This window comes from Crocodylus porosus, unplaced genomic scaffold, assembly GCF_001723895.1.
Source record: "Crocodylus porosus isolate Cpor-Errol unplaced genomic scaffold, CroPor_comp1, whole genome shotgun sequence".
NCBI lineage: Eukaryota > Metazoa > Chordata > Crocodylia > Crocodylidae > Crocodylus > Crocodylus porosus.
Genome location: NW_017728949.1, coordinates 58,047,402 through 58,074,772, shown reverse-complemented (window position 1 = coordinate 58,074,772; position 27,371 = coordinate 58,047,402). Strand labels below are relative to the sequence as shown.

At 46.8% G+C, this 27,371-nt stretch overlaps 1 protein-coding gene across 2 annotated transcripts in view; it reads right to left on the bottom strand.

The window, feature by feature from the left end:
* Positions 1–24,797, bottom strand: part of GLI2 (GLI family zinc finger 2) — a 212,108-nt gene extending 187,311 nt beyond the window's left edge. For both annotated transcript variants that reach the window (XM_019554088.1, XM_019554089.1), the window contains exon 1: positions 24,589–24,797. In XM_019554088.1, coding sequence (XP_019409633.1) covers positions 24,589–24,751 — 163 coding nt within the window. In that variant the 5' untranslated portion in view covers positions 24,752–24,797. The remainder of the gene's footprint in view (positions 1–24,588) is intronic.
* Between the last annotated feature and the right edge of the window lie 2,574 nt (positions 24,798–27,371).

Below are 27,371 nucleotides of genomic sequence, written 5' to 3'. Positions count from 1 at the left end.
ACATTGAACACCTTCAAGAGTAAATTGGATGCTTATCTTGCTGGGATCCTATGACCCCAGCTGACTTCCTGCTCCTGGGGCGGGGGGCTGGACTCAATGATCTCTCGAGGTCCCTTCCAGCCCTAATGTCTATGAAATCTATGGAACAATGGATTTTGGAGTTTCCCATTCACAGAAAAAAGATGACCTGTTTTTCTGGAGGTTATCATTTCTTTAGAAAGGGATGCATCTGAAACCACTCAAAGGTTTGGGATGTGAAACTAAAAGCCGGCGGAAATGTTCAGTGGGCAGAGTGCAGGTGAGGCAGTAAAAGGAAGGTGATTAATGCCTACAAGTCTTTCTGATCTGCCTTGGTGATATCGCCGGTGTACTTTGCAAATAGAGATGCTATATATCATAGCCATATATTATATACATACAGTGCAAAATGGGACGTTGCCTAATTTGCGGGAAGCACAAGAGCAATCTAGCATGAGTTTGATCAAAAGTTTTACCATAATAACGTCACTCCGTTTGATAACACTTTCTTTCAATACAGGCAGAACTGAGCCGGCACATTACTATTTTGGAGCTCGTACTTGTAAGCTGGCTGAAGGGAAATTTTACAGGTGTTTTCTCAATGGCTGGATCCAACTCCTACTGAAAATATTTGGAAGACACCAAAGAGCCTCAGCAGGAAACAGATCATGCCCTTGGGCTGTGTTCATACTGCTTCCACATTGCTCCCGAGAGCTCCCCCGAGAAACACAATCCTCCCATCCAATCCTGCTCCAATCACACCCTGCCGGAAATGAGGCAGGGAAGCCAGTCCCATGGAGACCCCTCCAGCACCCCATCTCTCAAGCTGGAGACAGATATTCTGGCAGTAAGGTGTCTTCACTGACTTGTTTTTGGGTTTGACGAGCAGCAAGCAGAGGCCCGCTGGTGGGACATGCTTCTCATCTCAGCAGAGCTTTCAGCAGCGCTGCAGACGCGGTGTAGACAAAACATTAGGGCCAGATCCTGAAGTTGCCTAAATCAGTGGAGCTGGGCTGGTTTGCACCCGCTGAGGCTATGCTCCTTAGAGTGGGACCTGTTTTAACAGGCACATCGACACATGCATTATTAGTGCACTTTCATTAAGGTACGTCCATTGTGAGGTACTAAGCAAATGCTCATTAGCTTGTCCTAATGCACATTAACTAAAAAGCAGCGTTTTTAAATGACACTTAATGCCCATTAGCCTATTTCAAAGTACATTCACTAAATAGCACTGTTTTAGTGACAAGTTAACACTCATTAAAATAAGCTAATGCACATTAAAGGGCACATGTAGACGTGCCCAACAAGGCCAGAAGAAAAATCATCTAGGGAATTACAACGCATGCTATAGAAACAAATAATGTGGCCCCTGATCCTACAAACTTTTCTTACTCCATGTTTAAAATTAAGTAGCAGAGTAGTCTCATTGAAATGGATGGGATTAACCAGGTGCTTCAACTTGAGCATCTGCAGGACAGGAGCCCGATTCTCGTCACGCACGCAGTTGGGTATTTTTCTACATTTGTAATGCACCTAAGGAGTATTTGTTTTGCAGGTTCAAATGATATTAAAATAAGTCTGACTCTATCAGACTGAAAAAGTCAAACAAGGGTAGCAAAATTTCTCACAGAACTAAAAAGGGATTTTTTTCTTCCCCTTTATAAACTCTCCACATGTTACAAGGACACAAGGGATGGAAAAAAAATATTTAATTGCTATTTCCAGAAATATCCCTGCCTAACCCATAATGAGCTCATGCGAATCATAATCCATCTTAAATACAAGAGACAAAGTGATTTCCTTTCAAACAACATCCTTTTTTGGGTGCAGCTCCAAAAGGTTTTCTGTGGTTCCAAGGAAAAATAAAAGCCAGTGAGCTGTAAGGTGGGGAAGGCCGGGAAAGCCAACATACACTTAAGAACAGTTTTTTCCTGAGTGATGAATTGTGTGGGCCTTTCCTAAATGAAAGAAAGGGAGAGGGAAAACACAGTCAGGAAGGGTGTTCCTGATTTACTGTTTTGGCACCAATTCACAGGTGTCCAACTGAGCGCCTTTGAGCTGATCATCGCATCGGTACTTCCCTCGGATCGTACATGCCTGTTTAAGGTTACCTGGGCCCATTTCCTACCCCTCCCGCAAAGAAAAGGAGGCAAACCTGACCCCGCCGCAGCCAGGACCAGCTCTACGGCATACACTGCCCGCAGGAGACTGAAAAACGTGCAGCTCTCCTGTGCCACAGTCGATAAGCATTTGCCGTCTTAGCAACTTCTGACTGCCTCGATGGCAGAACGATCCCGGCCGTTCTAGACAACTCCATGACGTATCATCGTTCGCTTCCTTTGACCTCCTTGGTTACACGGGGACTCGGTGTTTCACGGACCACTGCGTGTGCCGAAGCCCAGCGGTGGGATGAGTAATGCAGGAGTAAGCACAATAGAGACTGTCGTCCGTCCTACCAGTCCCTTCGGGGCGAATCTCAACTACTGCTGTCCGGCGCTACCTCATGCACAGCTGGCCTGGTGGCTTTGGCGTAAGGGTCTCACATATAGTGCTAGGGCCCCAGGACAAGCCCTGGCACCCGATGTGAAGATAATGAGACCAAGGTCTGAACCAGAAGATCCTCTTCCCTCCCACCGTACTTCTGGCATGCCAAGCCAGACTGGATTTTGAAATCCCTCCAAGCACGGGATCATCGAGGAAGGGTCTGCATCTCCAAAAGCACCAAGCTCGGTGCAACTCTGCCCCCGTTTCCAATGACTCAAACAGCCCATTACACACAAGGGGAAGCTCCTCACGGGTGGGGAAAACAGAGCTGGCAGTTCAGCAGAGGTGGATGAACGATGTGCAGTACATGGGATGGATTTTACCTTTTCACCGTTCCCAATTTCTCCTCTCACTGTGGTAAGGTCACCAAAATTGTAGGGTCTCAGCCTATTCACCAGCAGTAGAGGCTGTCACGGCACAAGGCAGGACAAGAAGCCACTTTACTAATGGTCTTGGGTTGAAAGGTGGTGAATGTACGGGCTTCTCTCCCCACAATACATCATCCTTTCACTAGAAGTTAGGCCTGCTGGCCAGGCAGAGAAAGAGATGTGCATTTCAAGAGGAGGAAGAATCAGATCATCTAGTTCAGGGAGGCTCAACCTCCAGCCCATGGGCCAAATGTCTCCAGCGGAGCCGTTACGTCTGGCCCACCGAGCTCCCCACAGGTCAGGAAATTTGGCGGCAAGGGAACAGTGGCCATTAATAATATCCGAATTCCCAAAGGACAAGTCACATGCAGCGGGCCAGGTCCGCCACCCTGCTTCTGGATGGGGGCTGGACCATACCCGCTTCCCTCCCCATGGGGCTGGGTCAGGGCCTGATCATGCCCCTTTCCCCTGCAGAGCTGAGCCATGACCCCTTCCCTCTCCATGGGGCCAAATCAAGCTCCTTTCCTCTGCATTAGCGTTTTCTTGCCCCCTGCTGCCTTCCATGCAGCCGATGCCTGCTGTGCCCCACTGGGTGCCGGATCAGCGACACCAGCTGGATTTGGCCCGTGGACAGACTGGGCACTGCCAATCCAGCCTGCCAGGAAAAGGGGTTGAGCACCACTGATCTAGTTCAGCGGCCCTCACCCTCTGGCTTGTGAAGCCATGTCATCTGGCACATGGGTCTCCCTAGCGGTCCAAAATTTGGCAGTGAAGGGAGCAGCGGCAACTTTAACTGCCACGCCGGAGGGCACCCGTGGATTGGCCCCACACAAAGTATCTGGGCAGCGAGCCTGACAGGTTGAGCACCACTGATCTAGTTCAAATTTCTATACAGAACAGGCCACAAACTTTATTCCAGTTACCCTTGTACTGGGGGTAGTAACTTGTGCCCGACTACAGCATTTATTTTTGGAAGACACCCAACATTGGAGGCGTTGGATCATAGGAAAGTCAGGCTGGAAGGGACCTCAAAAGGTCATCTAGTCCAGCCCCCTGCTCGAGGCAAGATCATCCCACCCAAGTGTCTCTCTAACGTGGTCGTGAAAACTTCCAAGGACAGAGATTACACAACCTCTCTAGGTAGCCTATTCCAATGCTTATCCACCTTCATAGTCAGCAAGGTCCTTCTAATTTCCAACCTAAATTACCTCTGCTGCAGCGTAAGGACTAGGAGCAATGGAGAAGCTCCAGAAACGGAGAATCCTATACTTTCCTTTGGTGTTTGTTCCAACAATTGATCACCGTCCCTGTTAAAAATCTGTGCCCTGCTTTTAATTAGACTTCGTTTGGCTTTAACTTCCAGTTACCAGTTCTTGTTTGGCCTTTCTCCATGGCGAAAAGAGCCCTTCGGTTCCAAGTGCTTTCTCAAAAGATATTTACACATTGCAACATTCAATCTCCAGCAATATCGATGCATTACTGCAACTAAAATAAATTCCAGATAAGACATTCATTTCTGTATTCATCCTCTCGCACAAGTATTAGCTCGCTCGGCTGCTAGGCCAAACTTGCTGATTCACAGTATGGTATTTAGAAAGGAATGGCCCTTCATTACCCGTCTCAACTTTATTGTTGAGTTCTTGGAACACTAACTACAGAACGTGGAATAATTTAATGACGGGGGATTTCGCTCCCTCCTTCTCTACCCCAATATGACTAAATTTATTGATTTTGGATTGCTGTAAATTATAATGTAATTATACTGTGGCACAAGCAGCTTCCCATTTCAGAAATTAAAAAGCAATTCAGGTAAATGATCTTTAGCTACCATGGTACATCCCTGCAGAATTCATTAAGTCTGGGGAATAGCTAGCATACCAAAGACTACGTGGGGAAAAAAATTACATCTAAAATGCTCGCATCTGAAAGATACAGGACTTATTCAGGAACAGAACAGGATCCTGTCTGCTGCATTTGGCGATCTTGTTCATCCTGCAACACTGACACCCTATGAGCATTATCCCTCATACGATTTCTAAAGTCCGCTCACAAAACCTAGTTTAAAATAAATGCCCTTCCTCTGCAGTTTGGAGGGACAATGTCACACCTGCAGGCCATAGGACTGCGGCTCTGCAATCCCATCGTATTTCAGAAAATAAGCCAGATAAAGCAGGCTGGAGTCTGTATTCGACGGGAGTCTTTCCAGTAGCACTTCAAGTAGTTAAGGCAGGATTTCTGTCCTTGGCAGAAGAGAAGTCATCTCCTCACCTACTTTAGATGGGAACTAGAAAACCTGACGCACTGATCAGCAGTGGTCAGGCAAGACCTTACGGCACCACTGCCAATGGAGGTATCTCTCAACTAAACTTTATGCTAGATACATACATCCTGCCTACGTAAAGTTTGCTGCGCTACTTTCCATTGGATAATTCGTTCTTCACTTCCTGCCTTAAATCGTTAGGATGCTGCATGCGGCAAGACAGCCATCATCCCATTTCATGCCGGAGGTTGCTGCATCTCCGTGGTAGATGAAGGGATACCAGTGTGCCGTTTGCACATCATTAAGTCTGTAAAGTGCTTTTGGGATGAAACGGGCTACATAAATGTAACAGGTTATTAAATTCCCTGGTGCACTGTAGTGATGTTGCTGGACTGGGCCTAAATCTGCTTTTGATTTTGGACTCCCCTTCCTTCTCTCACATCACCTTTCCCACCTTATTGCCGGCCTTAGGACGGCTCCTCTGCAAAACCCCACTGGGTAATAGGAAGCTCTTGGGTTTTCAGATTTGCACGCACACCGCCTGCTGCAACTTTCAGTTCATTCCTCCCAATACTTACCTGCTGGATTCGAAGGGCCTAGACTTTCTGCCCCCAATCACTTCCCCTTATACAACCTGTAATTAATAATAATAGGATGTAAATGCAGCTGCCATTTTTTTTTAAATAGGATAATACAAGCTTCAAGACGTTAGCCAAATGCTGCAAAGATTTATAAACTCGTCCGCAAGGCCGGGCTAGGCAGAAAAGAAGCCAAAACCCTAAGTCTAAAGCCTCCTACACGATCATAAATTTCAGCATTATCTACAAGTTCCTCATTATGAAAGTTCACTTGTTACGTTATTTTACTTTATCATGGCCTAATTTGGACATTTTTGCAGTGTTCAGCTCAATTCTGAAAACATATGACATACCCCCTCATATTCTCTCCTCCCATTAGAAACAATCTATTAAGTCTAAACCTCATGCAAACCCAGCTCATAATATCTGGTCTCTATTTATACCACAAAGTGCTTGCCGTGTCCTCTGCCTACCCCTTCTCCTCCCAGTAATCCACCCCAGTAAATGCCAGAGCTGGAGGAGTAGCTAACATTACACAAAAATACACGATGCGATACAAGAACGTCATTTCAATCTCGGGCCTTTTTGGAGCATGTGCACCCTTTTCAAATTTCCTTACGGAGAGAGTATTTGGTTTTGGCCGGGCATCTGAAACCACTTGCAGGCCACACAGAAGTTACCGAGTAAGCAAATGACATCCTCTTTTCAAATCCTTATGGTCACAAACAGATTTTGAAAACATGCACATCAACCTCCTCAGCAAATTATTTCTTCAGCCCAGCACCACTGTGAGCCCAAAGCCTTTTCCTGAGAGCAGAGGAGCTCCGTCCACCTCCCGGCCCCGTCCTCCCGTTCGTTACATGCTCCTCACCGCCTTTAAACAATGAGGACATTATTATTGGATTGAACCTGCTTGAGCTCTTTTATATAGTTTTAGACCGTATAATTTGATTGCAACCACAGACAGTTTTACTGCCCTGATTTATACAAAGCCTTGGAAGGATTTAGGGTAAGGGTTTTTTGGTTGTTGTTTTTTTTGGCTTTTTTTTTAGCAAAGAGTATAAGTGTCAAGAAAAATCTTTTCTCTGGACTAGATTTGAAAACAGGCTGTGTGATCTCAAAGGAAGGAGTCCCACACCTGCCACCGCGGGGGAAAAGCCTCTCACCATCACCTGCTGTGCTGCAGCTATCCTCTTGCACCAGGGGCCGCGGAGAAAGCGCGCACCCATCAGAGGAGCCATTTAAAGCACTCCTGCAGTAGAAACCTCATTGCCCTACATGCATCATAACATGGACATTATCTCCTGGAACGAATGCTCTCCAGCTGTCTGAACTGCTCAGCCAAGGAAAACCTGGGTCAGCTTCACCCAGCTCGGCCATCAAACTGAAGCTGAAGATGCTGGCTTCAATTGCTCGGTGCAGGTGTTTGCACCCAAATGGATTAGCAGGGGCCACGTTGCTAATCCACCAGAAATGTGTTAATTGATGATAAATAATACTGCAGAGAAGGGGATTTCTCTTTCTTGCATCTACAGCTTCTGAATTCCTGCTAACGCTTCCCCTACCGTACCTTCCCAGATGACAGAAGCAGAAATCAATATTTCCGCTGACCTCAGCTAACAATGTAATTAACCCGACGGCGGCAGCCAAGTTGGCGAAGGTGACAGACAACCAGGGATGATAGAGGGGTGGGGAAGACACCAGATGCACAAACAGCCTCTGTTGTAAAGTTGGGGAGTGATGAAGAATCGATCTAAGTCAAAATTTCCCCACTGCTTCTCCCAACCACTTCTCACTGACCCTTCTCCAGATCCCTTGTGAGGCCTTCAAGAGGGCTCCCAGACCCCGCCATCCACTTACCAGCCAATCAGGCTTGGATGGGGATCGCAGCAGCACTCCTCATACCCCAACAGCTGGATCACCGTTGAGCTCCAGTGAAATGCTGGCCTTCCAGCAAAGCCACTGCAATACCCCATCATCTGCAGCAGCAGGTTACCTTCAAAATCCAAAGTGCTTTTGGCAACCTGCTCTCCTCGATGTACAAGGATTGTATACATCCAGGACAGCTTCTACCGGGAGTGCTGTGCTACCCTGGCAAATGCACGCTGAAGCCGTTCCTGCTGTGGGGGGTCAATCTGAGCCATGGCAAGTCCCCAACTCTCTTAGTTACTCAGCCGATTTGCTGAGGCAAACCTGGCCTGTCTTCATCTAAATCCATACGTTCTCTCACTTACATGTCCACGACAATCTGTATCCAATAAAGAGACAGGGTGATCAGTAACTCGCATTACAAATTTCAGGTAACCTAGTCCCTTGCCTTCGCTTAAAGGAATATTTCCGAGTGTAATGGCCATGACGAAGTATAGGTATCTTGTTCCAGGATAGGGAACGGGAAAGGGCTCAGGGCTTGCAAGCTGGGTTCCCCATACCTAAAACCCATTTCTTCTCACACTGGAAGTCTTGTTTTAATTTTATAGCTGTCTTCTCTCTGGCCTCTATCCATGTCATTCCCATGCTTCAATAGTTGCACCCGCCTTTCCATATAAATCCCTGCTCTAGTTTCCTCTCTGTTTTCACAGCAGGTCACGATTCTTATCTTGCAGACCCTGCAAAGGGCTAGTCCCAGCTTTCGCAGTCTTGCTCCTCGGGCTGCGAGTCTAACAGCACTTCCACGTCCTCCTCCCGTTCTTCCCTCCTTCCGCAGCTCGCTCTCAGCCAGTCCGAGATGGCAACCTCAGCCTGTACTTTGCCTCTTAACTATTTGGGCTGATGACTGAGTTGCTTGCCTACAGAGCAGGGATTACGTCTTCTTTTGCTGCGAGCTTGCACAGTGCTTGCTGATCACACTGCTGGCACCGCTGCTTATAAAATTCCCCATGTTTTAGATTATGCAGATAGTCTGTAAGAAGTTTTCCAACGGCGCCTCCAGAATTGCTACCACCAACTTTGGAAGCAAATCAATCAAACCGGCAAATCTTGAATTTGGATGAATATTCAAGCAATTGCCCATTCCCGATGCACAAACAGATATTTGAAATGCTAGGCTTGCACTTTGCCACTGTTTAAACACTTGGCCTGTAAATTTTGACATCTGCGATGGCATTTGTTCATTCCCTGCCTCCAATTTCAGTCAGTTAAAGCAGGGGAGGGCAACCTACGGCCTGCAAAACCACTGGATCCAGCCCACAGACCCAGACCCGGACCCGGGCCGCAGAGTGGGGACTGTGGCGGCAGGGAGCGATGTCAACGCTAAGCCGCAGGCGGGCGGTGGAGGGAAGCAGCAGTGGCAAGGTCCTAGCGCTGATCTCCCTTGAACTTGAGCCCAGCACCACTGAAAAACGCTGCTGATCCCCGAGCGAGAGCTGTTGGATGTGCGTCAAATTTATGCGCTAGTTCTCATGCACTAGCACGATGCCATAATCTCTGTATTACTGCGGTGTCCAGGGAACATTTCAATCTGCTCCGCCAGCCCAATCCTTTATCAAACATAAGGCTCCTTCTAAAACAAATGAACGAGCACATTTCTGCTGTGAAAACTTTTAACGAAACAAGCATCTGGGGCTTAACTAAAGGAAGGCTTTACAGATGGAAAAACAATGTACTCAGGTCTCCATGAGGCAGGAAATATAGTAAAAAGCTTCTTTACAGGAGACACTGCAGAGACCTGCAATGAGGAAAGGCCCTTTGGGTACATTTCTGATCCTCAGACAAAGCTCATTTCTATCCCGGCTCAAGCGCTACGCAGGTTAAAGACCTTCTACAACCTGCCGTAAAAGGCAAAAACCACATTAATAGAAAAATGTGTTTCCCCCTCCCCCTTTCCAAATGTATTTTTTATGAGTAAACAGTTCTGTATTAAGACTTATGGTCTTCAAAAGATCCCTTTTATGTCCCAAAGGTAACAGTTTAAGCGATCTTATAACAGCCGTTACTTATCTTTACAACGGGCACTGCACATGAACTCAGTGTCTGGGACTTTCATTTTGCTATATATTTTTAGGGACCAGATATAAATCCAGCCTGTTTCATGTGTCAGGGGCTCTACAGCCAAATAATGGCCTTGGATTTTACTTCAGAGGCTGAGATGCTGTATGAGCAGGTACTGAAATTAAAATAAATGTGCATGTTTGCATCGACTCAATGTTTTTTGCTCTGCTCGCACCAGTGGCCAAGCATGCACCGTTCTCCAGAACAGAGATACCAATGCCTTTTACTCGTTCAGCAAGTTCAAAGCTATTTTAACAGTCACCGAACTGCTGCGCGTGCAACACAAGAGCATAGGAGCTTGCCGCAAGGATGCTTTTGAGGGTCTCTGTAACAAATGGCGACGGTTGCTCCGGAACATTTGAAGCAAAATGCCTTTCGTGCCAAAATAGATGAGACAACGGTGCCTTTCACCCTCCTGCTATTCACTTCAGTGCTAGTGTGTGTGCCCGCACAGCAAGCTGAAGGGACTGAAGACAGGGACTATGCTTCCCTCACAAGTCTCCATCCCAACCTGCCAGCTTCCTTCCTCCACCGTCTCAGATTTGCACCTCTTCCACCAAGCAATGGCCAAAGTCCTTACCTTCAGGCAGCAGCTTAAGCACTCGGTACTCAGACCAAACCACTAAGCTCTGCCTGGTTTGGGGTTGAAATCGTGGAGCTCTGTGTGGCTTCTACCCAAAACCACATGTTCGTCCAGATTTATCCCAAATTCCCTCGGGTGCGTGAGCCGCAGCAAACCATCCGATGAACCTGCATGTAATGAACCCCCAAACCAGGGCTGGCTATCCTCTCGCATACGTCAAATCCGAAAGGTTTAAACAGCAATTAACAGAGGTATATTTTACATCTGAGTTTGCCAGATAGGATCTTCGAAGAAAATAACTCTTATTCTATAAAGGTCTATAAAAATAACTCTTATTCTATAACGGTCAATAAACCCTTGGGATACGAAGATGTTTGTATAGCCTCTTGACCATAGGTCTTACCATAAAATGTCAAATGTGTTGTCCTGAACCAAAAAGTATTGTCCTGAACCATGCAAACTGTTTTTAATAGGGGCCCCTATAACGATCTCATGTTGTCACATCAGAAAGACAACTGAAGTTATTCTCACAATACACCCCTCTGAGGCAGGGAAGCGCTATCCTTAGCTTGGCAATGGAAACCTGGCCACAGTCATCCCCATTCAAGCTCTCTGGTACAGCGATTGAGTGCTGACCAACATCCTTTCAATCCACGATGCAATTCAAGCGATTATCATTATGCAAATGAGAAATAGCGACAAACAGAAATCTAACAGCTTGTCCAAAATCCCCGAGGAAGTGCAGATACTCCTCACTCAACATCGTGCTGGTTAACGTTGTTTCGTTATTATGCCGCTGGTCTATTGGAGAACATACTCATTGAAAGTCGCGCAACGTTCGGTTACAATGTTTTTTGGCCGCCGCCTGCTAGTAGGAAACTACAGTGACGTAACTGGATTCGCTTAACATAGTTTCGCTTAAAGTCGCATTTTTCCAAGAACATAACTGCGACGTTAAGTGAGGAGTAGCCGTATGGGGCAGAATCAAGAACTGAGACAGGTCCCCAAAGCCCCAAGAACGCGGCCTTAACCATGAGCTCACACCGTGAAAATAAAATAATCATAGCCAAAAACGGTTCGGTGCCGTCACAATATCAGCTTCTGGGAAGCTGCTGACCTTCCTGGAATGCATAATAATTCCTCTCATTAAAACCCAACACCTAAATCAATGTATAAAGTCATCACCTTTGTGTTCCTATATTGATACTTTCACCTGCTGCTGCTAACACTTCAGAAAGCGCATCATCAACTCTAATTACAGCCTTGACACCAGCGAGATTTACGTCTGTGCCAGCCTCAAGTCTAACAGACACGGTGCTTTGGCACGTTCCTGCTTGCATGCGAAACAAGAGCAAGATTAATAGCGCCCGCCCTTCGGTGCCAAGCATAACCTGTTCACCGAGTGCAGAACGGGGGAGTCCGCACGAGCAAGAACGCACCAAATTATCCAGTTGCTCACATGCAACTGTCTGTGCATTTACTAAAAATCAAGGGCCAGCCACATCTCGGGCGTCCAAGGGAGGTGGTGCTCTCCCCTGCTCTTGGGGAGTGCTCTTAGGGACCCCTTGAGGGTCTTTAAGAGAAGCTGGATAGGCACCTGACCGGATAGGCGCTCTTTCCTGCCCAGGCAGGGGGTCGGACTAGATGATTTGTTGAGGTCCCTTCTGACCCTAACATCTATGAATGTATGAACATCCAAGCCAGGTCAACTTGTGAACCTTGCAGAGCAGAGCCAACACTCCCAGTCTGGGAAAGTAAAGTATTTCGCTTGGGTAAAATCTAAACAAGCGTGACACTTCGAAGAAGGGCTTGGGAAGTTTTACATATGGACTAGGCTAGCAACAGTTAATTTATTGCAAAAGCATACCTACTCTGGCTAAAGCTTTCAATAAACTATAATACAAATTAATCCTTGAAGCAGCACACGTGTGGCTATGGCTACGGGCTAATCTACCCTCCACTGGAGGGTTTTCATGAAAGCATGGATATTTGAACTTTTATATTAGAAGCAACGTAAGTTAACAGAGCATCAGCTTTATCTGTTAACTTGGAAATATTTATGCTGCGAGCCGCAATTCTTAAAACTCAGCCAGAAGGAAGAGCAAATCCACGTGGGAGTTAAGAGCATGTCTTTTCTGGAAGAAACACAGACCCCCCCCCGCGCCCCATGCAACTCCGGCAAGGTAATATTATTTGGAAGTTAAGATGTTAGTAGCAGAAAATATAAAAATATTTCACTTGGAGAAGTCCTGTTTTTATTTTTCAGGACTGAAAGTATTGCCCCTGGTGTAAAGCCCAAAAAGTCATCACGATGATGGGAGAAGGAAAGAGGAAGGAAGAAAAAACAAAGGCAAACAGACAGACATCCTCTGCAGACCTATGGAAAATGCTAAGAGTTCAGTTCAGAGAGGTTATGCAGCACCTTTCTGGTTTGTATTCGTGGGGGCTCACGCACTGTAGTTGCTTTTTTTTATTTCAGCTTTGGGTTCAGTCACTCCAGGGGCATAAGCCACAGCTCAGCTCTACACATTGAGTTTTGTCCGATTTCTTCCCAAGACCATTAACAAATTTGCTGGAAAGCAAATCTAAGTTTCTTCAAAAGAGATTCCAAGCCTAAGATTTTAATATAACCCCAAACGGAGATCATTTTTCTAATTTAAGTGGATGGCCAACATATTTTTTCCGCTCCATGATAACTCGCAAACTTGCCTTGTCCTCAGCAGTGACTGTGGAGGCCAATTCTCCACCCAATTCCATCCAATTTATAACTTGCTCAACATGTCCAGGTCCTTGATTTCGAGCAGGACGGGAGGCTGCCGACTCTGAAGTTCCTTCGGTTCCCAAGAAAACATTACTGGTAACACAGCCGCATCTAAACTGGGACCCTAGTGAGTTAGGCATGTCCGAGAAACAAGACAGCCCCTACCTACAAAAGCACTATATATTATAAGGATAATTTATACACCTCTCTCGTGCGGTAGGGAAGCAGATCTCCCTTTTTACAGACAGCGACAATGCAAGGGACTGGGCCGGCAACTGAGTTAACACCGTGCGTCAGCGGGAGCCAAGTAGGATGTTGTAGGCTGAGAGTAGTGAAAGCACTAGGCTAGGACTCAGGAGGATCCCGTCACCCATTCCCTGTGTAACCTGGCCTACGGTACTTACAGGGAAGTTTGGGCTGCGCCTCAGCTCCCTTGTCTGTACAATGGGGATAAAAGCATTTCCCTATATCGCAAGGCTTTCTCAGGTGAAAGTGCAAATACATTAAAAATTGCAAGGGTGTAGGTTGTAGCGGTGCCGGATGAAGGACACAGGCAGACAAGGGTCATTGGGTAAATCTGAGACTTTTTATTAGACCAACTCAAATAGTTGGAAAAATTCTTCTTTGCAAGCCTGCGATTTTTTCCAATGACCTGGTATCTTTTATTAGATCAAATCCAATAATTGGGAAAAAATGGAAAGAAGAATTTTTCCAACTATTGGAGTTGGTCTAAAAACAGGTATCAGATTTACCCAAAGACCCTTGTCGGCTTAAAAACTGCGAGGCACTCAGATGCTGGGGCAGTGGAAGCCCTGCGAGTAAAGAATATCGATAGAGATGAGCTCGAGACAGAGCTTGCAAGCTCCCCGCCCCTGGAACAGGCAAGGCCAGGTAGTATGTGCTCGTACAAAGATCGGCACTGAGAAGCAAAGAGAAATACAATCCTGTTTTATTCACGCGATCCATCTCAACTCCTCCGCTGCATTCACCGCCGTGCACGATTGGGAAAGCAGTCCGTCTCACTTCCCGGGCTGCAGTTTAAGCGGGAGGGGAGCAACGCAGCATCCTCCTTCCCACCTAGGCGCGCGGCTGTCTTTTCGAGGGGCTGCAGCCATTCTTTAGGGAGTGCCGGGAATACGAGTCCCGTTTCTTGGGGCCGGTTTTGGATGCACGGCGTTTTTAAGAACATTTTTCTCTGCCACTTGCCTGACCTCAGGAGCAGTCCCACTGCTCCGCAAAGGCAGCTGTGGAGCGCTCTGCCAAGCCCTATCAATTATTTAGTGTCAAAAGGAAGACTTAATCTGTGTGATAAAAGAATGGATTTTATCTAAGGCTTGTTCTCTTTAAAGTGATTTACACAACTAGCCTCTCCAGTTGCTTGCCTTAATGTAATTATTTACTTTTGCATTAACAGCTTTCCTCCACTCGGGCTATTTTTAGGAGTCTTTTGTAGCCTTTAGACATTACTAGCTCTCCCACTTCTGTTTAGCGATAGTTTTAAATCGCTTGACTGGGAAACGGTCGCTAACGTGCTGATCTCGTGAATGCCAGCGTAAACTAGAAGTAACTCTACAGAAATAACTCTGCTGGCTCTGATATCGGTGGGCAGACTTTGCTCCTTTGGCTACCCAGCGTGAGGTGGAAGTCAGGTTCGCGGTTCGTACACAAGAAGCCGTGCTTGCAGACTGTTTTGGCTGGCCACAACCACTGAGCACGAAGAAGGAGTATTACGACATCAACCTTACGGCAATAAAAAGAAAGGGCAAACCGAACAATGGATGTGCAATGCAATGTTATGTGCAACCGCTGATGCGGTTTGCTGAAAATCTTGCTACTGCTAGGATCCCAGGAACTGGATGCCCGGTTTCAAATGGGGTTGCCTGGGGCAGACACCAAACGTGACCTTCCCCATCTTCAGAAATGGCTAGAACCCGCCCAGACGCAGCATGAAAGGAGAAGAGGACTGACAGCCTAGGATTCAAAGCCTGGGATTCGGGGCTCCATCCTTGCTCTTCCACATACGGTGTGATCCGAAGCAAGTCATTTACTTTCTGTGTCTCAATCATCTGTAAAATGGGCATAAAATTAGCTAAAGAAGGTAAGGAACAACAAAGTTTGAGACGACACTATGGCAATGAGGGCCAAATATGCCAACAAACCCCTATAAAGTCATGCCTGATAAGGCAACAAAGAGTGAGGTGGTTGCATAGATATAAGTGAAAGTCAAGATACAGAGATCCCCCGGAGCCAGTGGCATACAGGGAGGGATATGGCTAGCATCAGATAAGTAGCCTTTAACTTCATTCAAATGACCAGGTACAACTAAAGCAGCCTTTGCTGTGAGACCAGAGTGACATGTGCACTCATTCCTCTGTAGCCCTAGTGAAACCCTGTAACCACTGAGCCACCCTGCCCCTTCTCGAAGGAAGGACAGTGCAGTATTCCTGTGGGATTCTCTACTCCAGAAGTTCCCAAACTTTTGCTGATTGCATACCCCCGTCCAGATTTACCAGCTGCCCATGTACCCCTACCAGCAAACATTTGACATTTGAACCCCTAAAATGCAAATGGTTATTGTAATGGAAATTAAATCTGCCATTACACAATTTCTCCCATGTACCCCCCAGAGATGTCTTGCGTGCCCCCTGGGGGTACATGTGCCCCAATTTGGGACCCCCTGCTCTACTCTATTATGTATCGCATAACAAAAGCCACTTAGCTCTCGCTCAGTGCCCTTCATCCGTGACATCCTTTAAAAATAATCCTCACAATGTTCTGCAAGACATGGTAAGATCTGTTTTACAAAGGGAAAGTGGGGCAAGCCCAGGCACGTGGGTAATCAGTCTTGAGGTGGGATCTAAACACAGGAGTCCTCTTGCTCTAGTTATGTCCAGACCATACCTCTCTCAGTATAAGCTTAAGTAAGTTCGTTGCATCTAAGAGCTTCATCTCCATCATGTGGCATTGCATTTCTTTTTAAAAACTTCAGTCAAAGACAGGATTTCAGTCTATCCCCAAAACAGTGCCAAACCCTAACTCTCCCCCAGCCCCCGACTATCTAGACAAAACCTGAACCATGCTCATCTCTATTTTTAATGCATGTGGCACAGCCCAGGGAAGCTACAGACCCCAGCTTGACCTACACACATAAAAGATGAGGTAGGCTGGTGTTTTAGGCTACAGCATTAATTAGATGGATCACATTCAACAAGTGCAACCTCTTTTATCAAAGGTGTTCACTGTGCGTGAAGTGCCTTCTGCGCATCGTTTCCTCCACTGCTCCCCTTTCCCAAAAGCCTGACCATGGAGAGAGCCATGGGAAAGAAAGAGCAGGAATGGAAACAGCACTGCTTCAGAAAGCAGTATAAATGTAAAGAAGCTATACGCCTCCGCTTCATAGATACTTGGGAGGAATTGGAGAGGAAACCCGTGGGCACAGAAAGGACGCTGAAGAAATGCGCTCCATTTTTCCAAGCCGAACCCAAAAACACCCGTGCAAAGCCTGCAGAGCTTGCTGAGCTCTCGCCGACTGGGCTGAACATGGATCTGCATTATGTATTCAAATGCATTTATGCTGATTAGACAGTGACCTTCAAAAGGGCCTGGAGATGATATAAGAAAGGTCCTTGCACTGCCCATTTCAGAAGGAGAGGATAGCACCAGAAACAGCATGCAGGAAACATGGTAGCACAGTCGAGGGAACTTGTTTGATTCGAGTAAGAAGGAATTTGTCCGTAGAAGGGAAACACAGAGGTCATAATAGAGAAGTCAGTGGAGGAGGTGCGGTCATGACTCTCCCCTATTCCCCAGCAATGCCCACAGGTAGTCAAGAAAACAAGGCAAGAGAATGCATACGGGCATTTTATTATTTTGCCTAGGCCACATGGGCTGTGAGACCCCGTTTCCAGAACGGGACAGCACCAAGAGCAATGCCAGAGAGACCAAGGAAAGATCCAGTGCTGCAGCCTACGCAGATCAAGGGAAGCGTATGGCCATGGGTCCAGCGTGGGACACCCAACACGGCAGACGGGCGAGTGTCTGCTCAAGAGCGACTCCACCGTGACCCTATACTCCACTGCAGTAAAAGCCTAGACACCAATCAAACCCAGGCTACGCGTTCCCCAAACAGCTGCCGGTATAACAGATGACACATAAGCAGGGGACAAGACAAGCAAGCACGTGAGGTCGAGTGAACTGGGAGCACTGGGTAGCAAAAATGCCACGTGCCAGCTCTTAGTCCATGTAGAGCAGCAATCATAAACACGGCGCCAGCCTGGCTGTCATCAGGCTGCTTTTCTTGTAGGAAAGGGACGTGCAGAAGGATGAGGCAGGCTTCTCCCTGGGAACTTCCCCATACATTGCGGGGGGAAAGGGGAGGACGGTAGGCCAGCGATCTTGTTGGAGAAGCAGAAACCTCAGTGATGGAGGCTTATTTGGTTGGTGCAGCAAAGATGACGAAAAGCCACCATGGATCTCAATGGGTGCAAGGTCACAGGACCAACTTACTGAGCTTCATTTCTTACCAGCTCTTCCACAGGAACTGCCTGTATGCACGCTCTTACCCCACAGTAAGTGCCTGCTTAGCCGCAGTCACTTATGTCCCTTTTGTTGAGGTCTGAGCCCTGACAATTTAGCTTGCATCCAGTGTAGGATAAAAGTGTACACAGGCAGTACCTGTGCTGCAGCTGACCTACAGTCAGGCTGGTCAAGTCAGGCTGGATCCCACACAGCGTCCTTGCCGGAGCCACCCAGGGCACATTTCCCTGCGTCATAAGTCAGTCCGTCGCATCACGCACCGCACTTGATTGCTAGCTGTTGAAGCTACCGGTGCCGTTTGGCCTACCTTGAATACTGAGAACAATGGACATGATAAGAGAGGAGGCATTTAGCAAGGTCACGAGGATTCCTGCTTAGCATGCACACCCGTGCTCTGGGCTCCTCATCTCCTTGGCTTGCCTGCGTATCAGCTAAAGCACTTTGCACCTGGGGGACTGTTTCAAGAGCTGGAGACACTGCTCACGGGCGCTTGCCTGCACACCATTTGCAGACTGCTCACCACCCACTAGCTGAGAGAAACGGCACGGTGTCCTTCGGTTTTGGTCTCGTGCATTTTGTCCTTCCAGGCCTCTAGTCCCTCCTGGACAGCAGGGTTCAGGTATGTAACAGGGGGCAAACCACGCAGGCATTCACAAATACAATTATTTCAAGACCAAGGACAGAATCAGCATTTTCTAATCACCCCTTGGAGCTCCCAAGAGGGGCAGAGATGGAGACGGAGACACAACCGATTTACTCCAAAGTAACCTGACCCGACTCCAACATGGAAGAAGAGAGGATGCACAAGACAGTCAGCCTTATGGTGGTGGAAATTACTCCACTCTGGGGCCAAATTACCCCTCGAAGTCAGGAGGGACTAGACCAATTGTGTGTCCGCTCTCCTAATCTAGCTCCCCATGCAATACCCGTTTGCTCCGGCTACACTAGCTCTCCCACCATATAGTGGCCTGGTTTAGCCAGGTCCACATCTTAGTACAGATTAAATGGACTACAGAATAAAAGCCGGGGTTAATTATACCACAATAATCATGCTGCGTTTGTGCCCAAAGAGCCTGGCCACAATGACAAATGACAAGGGTGGGACCACAATAGTTCGCCAGCAACGACAGCGAAGTCCATTTACAGGCCATTAGGTGACAAAAGGTCCCTTCGCACACAGGAAAAACACCCTGAGACTCATGACTACCGATACTTTGGCCCAGCCAAAATGGGAGCCAGTGTGTCAGACGCTGCATGCACGCAGCACGAGACGCTGCTATGGGCACCTTGCGCTACGGGCGATGGGACTCTCCCGCTCCTCCACTTCACCGGTGCACATGCCGCTGCCGCTCATGCTCACCCCCCTCGACAGCTGACCCAGGCAAGCAGAATAATCCCAACACCTGCAAGAAGTTCACGACAGTTAAATCCCAAGCCGGGAGCCTAAAATGATGCGAGCGCCTTTCCCAGACAGGCAAAATGATGAAGAATGCTGTTTGGAGGAGAGGCGAGCCTGGCGAGATGGAGAGGAGAGATGCTTCTGCTTCTGATGCGCTTCTCAGGACCCTCTCCACCCATTTTTTTTTATTTTACTGGGGTCTGCTGCGACCTGTGCATTTCCTCCATCTCATTGACACAGTCTGCCCATAATCCAGGACTAAGACAAGCTGAGCGGCACACGGACGCCGTGCCAACGCCGCTCCTGGGTTGCTTACGAAGATCCCAGGAGAGCTCCTTGCCCTTCTCTTCTCCCTGCTGAAAGGACTGAGTAGCCCTCAACCTCCCTGCCAACCCATAAACCCAGCCACCGCACGGTCCGCCAAACCCCAACCCTTTGCAGAGCAGCCCCGCTTTTGGGCCCTGCAAATACGTCCGGAGGCGGGAGCTGCATTTCATCCAGCGAGGCGCTAATCTTAAAAGACCGCTACCTGCTGGAAAAAGTGCAGCTTGAGCTTCCCTGCTTCTACAGCTTGGTTTTCCCGTGTTTACAGCAAATGACTTGTTGAACTTCATTATAGACAAAGTATTTCCATAGATCACAGGCAGTGAGACCTGTGCAGCTAACATAAAATAAATTACCGCCCCATGATAAATGGTTCTATTAGCAATCCAGATTGTTAAACTCAGATAGAACAGAATGGAGGGAGCACTGCCCCATTCATTCTCCCTCCGGCAGATACCGAGTTGTAAATAGGTTATTTTGTGTGTAAATAACACATTAAAACTCAGCATTAGCCGTGTCTTTTGATAGAGAGGAAATTGTTCCAAATAAATAATCCCGGACAGGAATGTAAAATAAGCCAGATTTAATAGTGCATGCCTGCTGCAGCCGTGTTAAACATGACTAAAATGATAAACCCCAGAATATACTAATAGTAAACTATGCTCTGACATCAAAGTAATGAGGCTGTATTTTTACCCAGCTTTAGAAATGCTAAAATTAGTCTTGACAGCACCAGACATCAGAAAAATGTTTCAAACATAAACACCATCAATTTAGCAACTGGGTGTTTGTGTCCCGGGAGGGGAGTTGAGAGGGGACGGTGCATTCTGGGTCTTGTTAATACCGGGTCGTTAGCCCCTTCTACGATTTTGATTTAATTTCTGACCGGGGATCAGAAGTGAGCCCCCCCGACCAGACAGCTCAACAATTTAAAGTGCGACTTATTTAAAATATATGGGTCAACTCAACCTGGCCATGCACATAGGGAGAGACAAGCCCTGCACCCCTGAAGCCAAGCCTGTTCTTCATTATATGGGGGGAAGTCCCGAGACCAAATGCAGACTCTGCCCTTTGCCCTGGGAAGGAATATGAACTGCATTCAAAAACCCTGAATATTAGAAAGTATGCTCCAAAAAATGAGGCCGCGACTGCAAAATGTGAGTGCCTGTATTTCCTGAATATCACCATCAAAACCTTCCCCTGCAAACACGCGCACTTCTGGAAACCAAAGGGGGGGGAGCGCCTCCTTTGCCAGTATGATTTATAGAAAAAACAGAAAATTAGAAGAGACTCCCCTGATGTCATTTCTGCAAGACCAATTTCTGAACATCTGATCAATGGGTTACTATAAAAAAAATGTCAAAGAAGATCTCTAAAATGGCAGCTTTAGGAGACTAAAAATATGAGATGCAGATTGTTAGTGCGAAACAACCCCTCGGCATTGACAGCATCCACAATGCCCATCTCCTTTCCTCCAGCCATAACTTCATTTGTTCAAGGCTGCAGGCAGCATTTGGGACCAATATTCGGAGCCAGCTAAGTAGAAGGGAAGAAAGAAAGTCACAAAAATATATAAAAGCCAGGAGGATTCTTAAATGGCTTCGTGAATATTCAGGTTACTGTGTCACTTTGTCACGTCTTAATTAAAAACAGACCCTTGTGAATCTATTCAGATCTGACAAGGAAAAAATGCTTTAGTCAGAAAAACTTGGCCTGTTGACGCCTGACCGAACTGAAAAGGGCTCAGACACAAGCAGAGGGGGAAGAAGAGGACTGTGGAGCATGTCTGTCCGGATCCGGAGAACATGCGTTGCAGCTGCAACATTAGCACGGGATAATGTAGTAGGTAGGCAGTGCCAATAGGGAAAGTATAATCTATATAATAAATAAAATCTAGGATTTACACTGGAGCAGACAGAGACATGTGCTTGTGGCCTTTGGGAGCTGAAAAACTCAGATGTTTCGGGACCACCCCCCTCTTTTGGTTATGCCTCTGCCTCAGTTTTCCATGCCTGTAAAATAGGAGTATACAAACGGCACCCATCTCACAGGCCTTTTCCAAGTAATTAACCCACATCTGCTAAGAACTTTAAGCATGAAGATTGCTACTGAAGTGCTAAGTATGATCATGCATGTGCGACTAAATCACAGTTTACACATCGCTCGCAAGGATGCACTGGTCCAATTAAAAAAAAATCACCAAAACCTCGTATCCTCTCTTTTTCCTGGATCATCACGGTGACATCACTGCAATCCTCCTACATAAACGAAGCAGTCCAATTCATTTTCTATATATAGACATGTAAACACACACCGCTGGCCTTTCGAGGAACTTTTCCATTTTGGAAACCCTCACTTCATCCTGTTCAGATTTCAGAGGGAGATCTTCAAAAAATTAAATAACACTCACACTGCTCGTAAAGTTTCTAGGTTACTATCGGATCTGGAGCCTACTTTACTGCTAGCCATTTTAGGTAATTTATTAACACTTCTTTTCACAGCATGATATAGATTTTGCTCTTTACATCTCATTACACAATGCTTTCATCATACTTCTCCTGACATCTTCAAACAATCTTCTTCTTACTTTTCCACTTCAGTTTAATAAGATGAGAAATGTTGAGCTTGTAAATCATTCATTTCAGAGTAGATAGCACTGAGCTAATGTGAAACACAATGTCACATGCATAAAAAAAGAAACAAGTCTCCAGTTGGAAACCAAACGGGCGGAGAAAACTCAGCTTTGGGGGCAGATTCTGGTCTCGGTTTCACCTTTATCAATCCAGAATAATTGAGTTGTCTTCGATAAAGTTATTTCAGATTTAGGTACCAATCTCAGAAAGCATTCTGCTCACAATAGCAGCTAAGCAAGCACTAAAATTAAGCCTATGCTAAAGTCTCATTGACATCAATTGGTCTTTATAACATGCCCAAGGTGGAGGATGCTGTTCTGGACATGGATGATGTTAAAGAGACGCCTCAATATTTTCCAAATCATACTCTTATACTTATTTAGCAGCCGTCAGATTTGGCCTCTTGATGGCAGATTTGCAGATGTCACTCCCACAAATTTTTCCATTCCCTAAGTATGAACAAGTAATTGTTACAAGAAGTTCAGATCCCAGCCCGTTCAGGTCTGGATTCAGCCCAGCCCTGTCTCCTAAGCATTACTTTGTAAGAGCTCTTCTGGTTTTTTTAAGAGACTCTTCCTTGGCTGGCAAGACTGATCGAGGGGATGAACGACTCTGCTTTGCTACATCCCAACAGCGGTCTCCTTGTCCCATACATTTGAACTTTCCACTATGTTTCTTAGATCTAGCGCGAGCTTTGGAAAGGATGGTTGTGTAAAACAGATTTATACAGCTGATGCAGGAAAGGCAGGGGTAGCTATCTTAGCTCTGCCAGCTGAAAGCAAAACTCAAGTTACTAACTCTTGCTACCGACACCATGCAGCAGCCCGTACATACACTTGCTGCTTTCTTGAGATGAGTAATTACTAGGCATGCAAGGAGGAATCGGAGGATTCATGGTGAGGTAGAAACTAGCTAGCTCTGCAGTGTATTTTTTTTTTTACTTACAAATCCATACACCTGGGGATGCCACTGGTCACACACAAATGGCAGAGGTCTAACTCTGTCTTTCCACACCGTCCCGGGAGCGGTCATTCTGCTTCTGTACCCAGACAGAAGAAGGCGATACTGTCCACCTGAGCCAAGAAACCTTCCTTTCCAGGTACCTGAAAACATCACCGAATGGCGGAAGAGCTCCTCGCGCTGGCATTCAGAGCTGGGGTACGCGCAGTTGTTCGGAGCCGGACGCAGCTCAGCAGGCAAGAGACAAAAGGGTAATGGGACCCTACACAGCCATTATAATCGCCTGTTTAGGAACCAGATCCTTTCCTCATTCGGTCTTAACACTGGCAAGCACCCCCAGTGTCAATCGCCACATTTAATTTAGGGTCCAAATACTGGTTGCCAACGTGCAGTAGTTACTTGCATCTCCAGAGCGGGATAAGTCTGCCACGTGCACATGGCATGGGGCCTGGCCGGTCCTGAGCTCTGAGCCCCCCTGTCTTATCAAAGTAAATTCCCCTTGTTTTAAAAGGCTGCACTCTCATCGAGTTACTCGCATCCCTGAGCCCAGGGCTGCCCTTTGCTCCATCCTACTGGGCCCTGGAGACGGCTCCTCTGTAGCCTGCGAGTGAAATTTTCCCTAGTGCGAAGGGGCCCACTGCAAGTGGCTCCACTCCCTTTTACCTCCAGAGTTAATGAGATGCAGCTGGTTGACCTTCCCGCCTGATTGAGAGCTCACACACAGCCTTTAAATGTGGCAGGGTTTCCCCCGCTCAGTCTTGCAAGGAACTGATCCACCTTTTCTTCTATTCCCTGAAGGAGCAGGGCTGGGTAAAGAAACAGGCCAACATGCCCCCGCTCTCTGCCATTGCAAGTCATGTTTAAATTGCTGCCTATATGATTAATATATTGACATGCAACCCTTGTAACCATTGGAGTGCACAAGGATTTTGCTACTGGCCTCAATGGCAATATGCTCAAACACTTAGCAAACGTGCTCAACGGAGAGAAGGAAATCAAATTCTGGACTATTTCTGATGCAACAGAAATATTAAGAAATTGGGGGGGGAGGAATCCGTACTTGTGTGCCATCTCGTATGGTTCAGAGCGATCCAGGGTCTTTTCCTAACAGCAAAATACCAAAGGCAAGGACCAAAAAAGGCTACAGCAGTCACTGGAAAAATCAAAGCAGATGCAAGAAGCATGCACCATTTGCTATGATGATGCTAATACGAAATCTACTTAGCTTTACCAACCCCACCACCTGACATTATAATATGCAACAGAAATATGCCCTAGGCATCACAGAAAGCCAATGCACAGTGTGCAGCAGTGGCCGATGCTCAGAAGTCTCTTCCGGTGAAGTTTAATTCAGATTTGATTCCACGTCAGTGGAAACTTCGTTTTCTCTACCCCTAAACCCAATTTTGTCAGGAGCGACAGCAGACTGGCGTGGTACAACAACCTGGCGCGCTGCACACGACGGCAGAGCGCCTGCAAGCTGTCAGCCTTCAATCCTGGTGACCTTCTCAGGCTGAGAATCCCAATAAACTCAGCATGTTCACACGAGGACACATGCCACTATTCGTATTAAATTGTAACAGTCTAATGAAAGACACCCCTGCTGCTTTCAAAGTGTGGAAAACATTAAGTACCTCCTTGTGCCGCCGCCGCCGCTGCCGCCGCCGCAGCCGCCGTCGCCGCTGCTAAGGGAGCAGGTTTCTTCCCCGTCTCTGCAAAGCTATTCCCCTCCAGAATTGCACCTTTCCCTTCCTTTTTCCCAGCAGCAGTTGAAGCAGAAGTTTCCATCTTAGACATGCATATTCCAGCTCAGCAACCCTAAGGAACACAAAACACACACACCCACATTTCAGTCATTTCTTGAGCAGGAGAAAAAGCAAAAGCAACGCCGCAAGGGACAGCCCAATGCTTCGCACAATCCAGACGTAAAGAACAACGGCGACCGGCTACATTCCTCGCCCCGATAACCGGAAACAGAAGCGGCCTGCGATTCTGCAAGGTATCAAGTGCTCTCCGTTCCCTAGGACCTTGCAGCTGTTGAAGACACTCAAGACCTCAAAGGTTTCATTCAGTTCTTCAAAAAAAAAAAAAAAATAATAAAAGCTCTGACTGGATTTGATTTTGTAGGTTATTATATCATTAGTGTAAAAACGGGGTGGAGGGAGCGAGAGGCGGGGGAACTGCAGGCCTCTAAGAGAGAGCCACTGACAGTGGGGAGGAAGAAGACTGAGGATGGACCAGGGGGTTTCTATGACTGAAGAGCATGGAAAGTGGTAGCGAGATCCAGAGGTTTAATCCGCACAACCATGAACTGTTTGTCACGTGCTCAGAAACAAAAAGGCACGGCCCGTCACAGCGGTAACTCAGGCTGCCCAGAAATCTGCAGTTTGCCTGGATGCAAATACATTCATTTTTTAAATTAAAAACTAATCTTTTTGCTCAAACGTGCCCTTTCCCAATTTTTTACCCACCTGAAATAACAAGACGAAACATATCCTTAAGACCCTACTTGGTACTTACTGGCCAGGGAAAACTTCCCTTGCTTGCTGTCTGTCCAACCCAGGGGCTTTCGTGCCCAAAGTCAACGGAGAAAAATCATCCAGAGTTTTGCCGGAGTAAGGAGGGGTGAAGGATGCATTGAACAACATCTTATAGTGGAGAAGAGCACAGGATATCAAAATACCACCCCATCTTTCCCAGGCCTGGCCCACATCAACCAGCTGATTTTGCAGGGAAAAAAATGTATGCCTGGGTAATTAAATGCACCCCAAAACTGTGTTGTCCTTAGACACACTTTCATTTCTGACCTCCAGACACATTTACTTCTCCTCCCAACTTTAACTCACTTTATTTTAAACATCTCTGTTGGCCCACTATAGGAGATGTGTCGGTGGCATATACTGAAACCATCCGGCGACTTGGGGCAGTCCTACCACCTTTCCAGGGGTCTTGGGGAAAACCCACAGCTAGATCCCTTTCTCTGTTCCAGTTTCAGTTGTCATGCTTGAAGGCCATCCGGCACCTGAGATTTACTGGAGCGCACTAGCTGCTTAAGTTACAGGAATTAACTGGACCAGCCAAAATACTTCTGGGAACCCAAATGGGAACTTTCTGACCAAAGTGAGTTTGACTGCCACTGCATCAATCCAAATCTTCCTCACATTGCCCTGGTGAGCAAAAATGAACAGACCAGTGAACAGCCTGGATTTAAAAAAAAAGTCCACCTATCTTAAAAACACGCCTTGGTATAAAATTCCAGCAACTCCCATTTGTGCTGCATGATGCATACATTTCATCCCGCACTTGGCTGTAATCCAGACGCGAGCACTTCAAGGGTTTCGTTCCTCACAACCTCGATATTTTTAATTTGACGTGTGCAATTTAGATTGGATTGCCTTTCTGTAGGCTGACTGATAGCTTTCAAGTCAATGGCGCTTAATGCACAAATGCCGTATTTTCTTGCATACGACACTTCTCCAAATATAACAGCCTTGCTTTTGACAGGCAGAAAGAAGGGGAAAAAAGATTTTTTCCAGAGTTATGGCTGCATAGAGCCGGGAGACAGCCTAATCTTCAGTTCGCTCACCTTCCCTTTTTGGCATGACCAAAGCTGGTGCTGAAGACACCTCTATGGCCTCTGAGGATGGATATATGGTTTTGAAAAGAGCTCAAGGGTCTGCATTAAAGAGCTAAAAAGCCCGAGTTAAAGAAGCTGTGAAATAGAGAGGAGGAGCAGCTAGTAGGTAGAAAAATTACCCTAAGAAAGATTGGTTTGATTAGTGACGAAGACCATTAAAAAGGAGAGAAGAGTTAACACCTGCCAAGAGAAGAATAAGGAAACATTAAGTCAAAAGACTCCCACAATTGCCTGAACAATTGTACCGCAGCTGCTGCCCTGTGAAACGAGAGGCAAATCAGGATGCTTCCAACTCCAGACATTAAGCTGATTTTTTACACCCACCCCAATTTGGGAAGGCTTTTTTTGCGGGGAAAGGGCTTTTGGGGGGTGGGGGGAGATGCATATTGTATGCAAGAAAATATGGTACTCCAGTGGCATGGTTTTGCTACCTTCCTGCCTTACCAGCAGAAGGGAAAACAATTATAAACGGCTAACTCCTGAGCCATCTAGAGAAGTAGCTCCTCGGTATCCACATCCAAAGAGGGTGCCTGCGGAGAGGTAGCGCTCTTCTTCACTTCAACCTTCACCTGGGCAGGTTGAATCAAGCGGAGAAAAACTGTTCAAGTTGTGTGTTGCATCTTAGTGCCACCATGCAGCATTTTATCTGCAGCATTTATCAAGCAAAAAAGCACCTTTTTCCATATCTGGCAGTCTTGTACCACAGCATGGCAAAGCCTTGTCCTCTACAGCTCCTGCCCTGCTGGAGCCGCTGCCCTGACCTCCTCTTCCTTGGGTTGT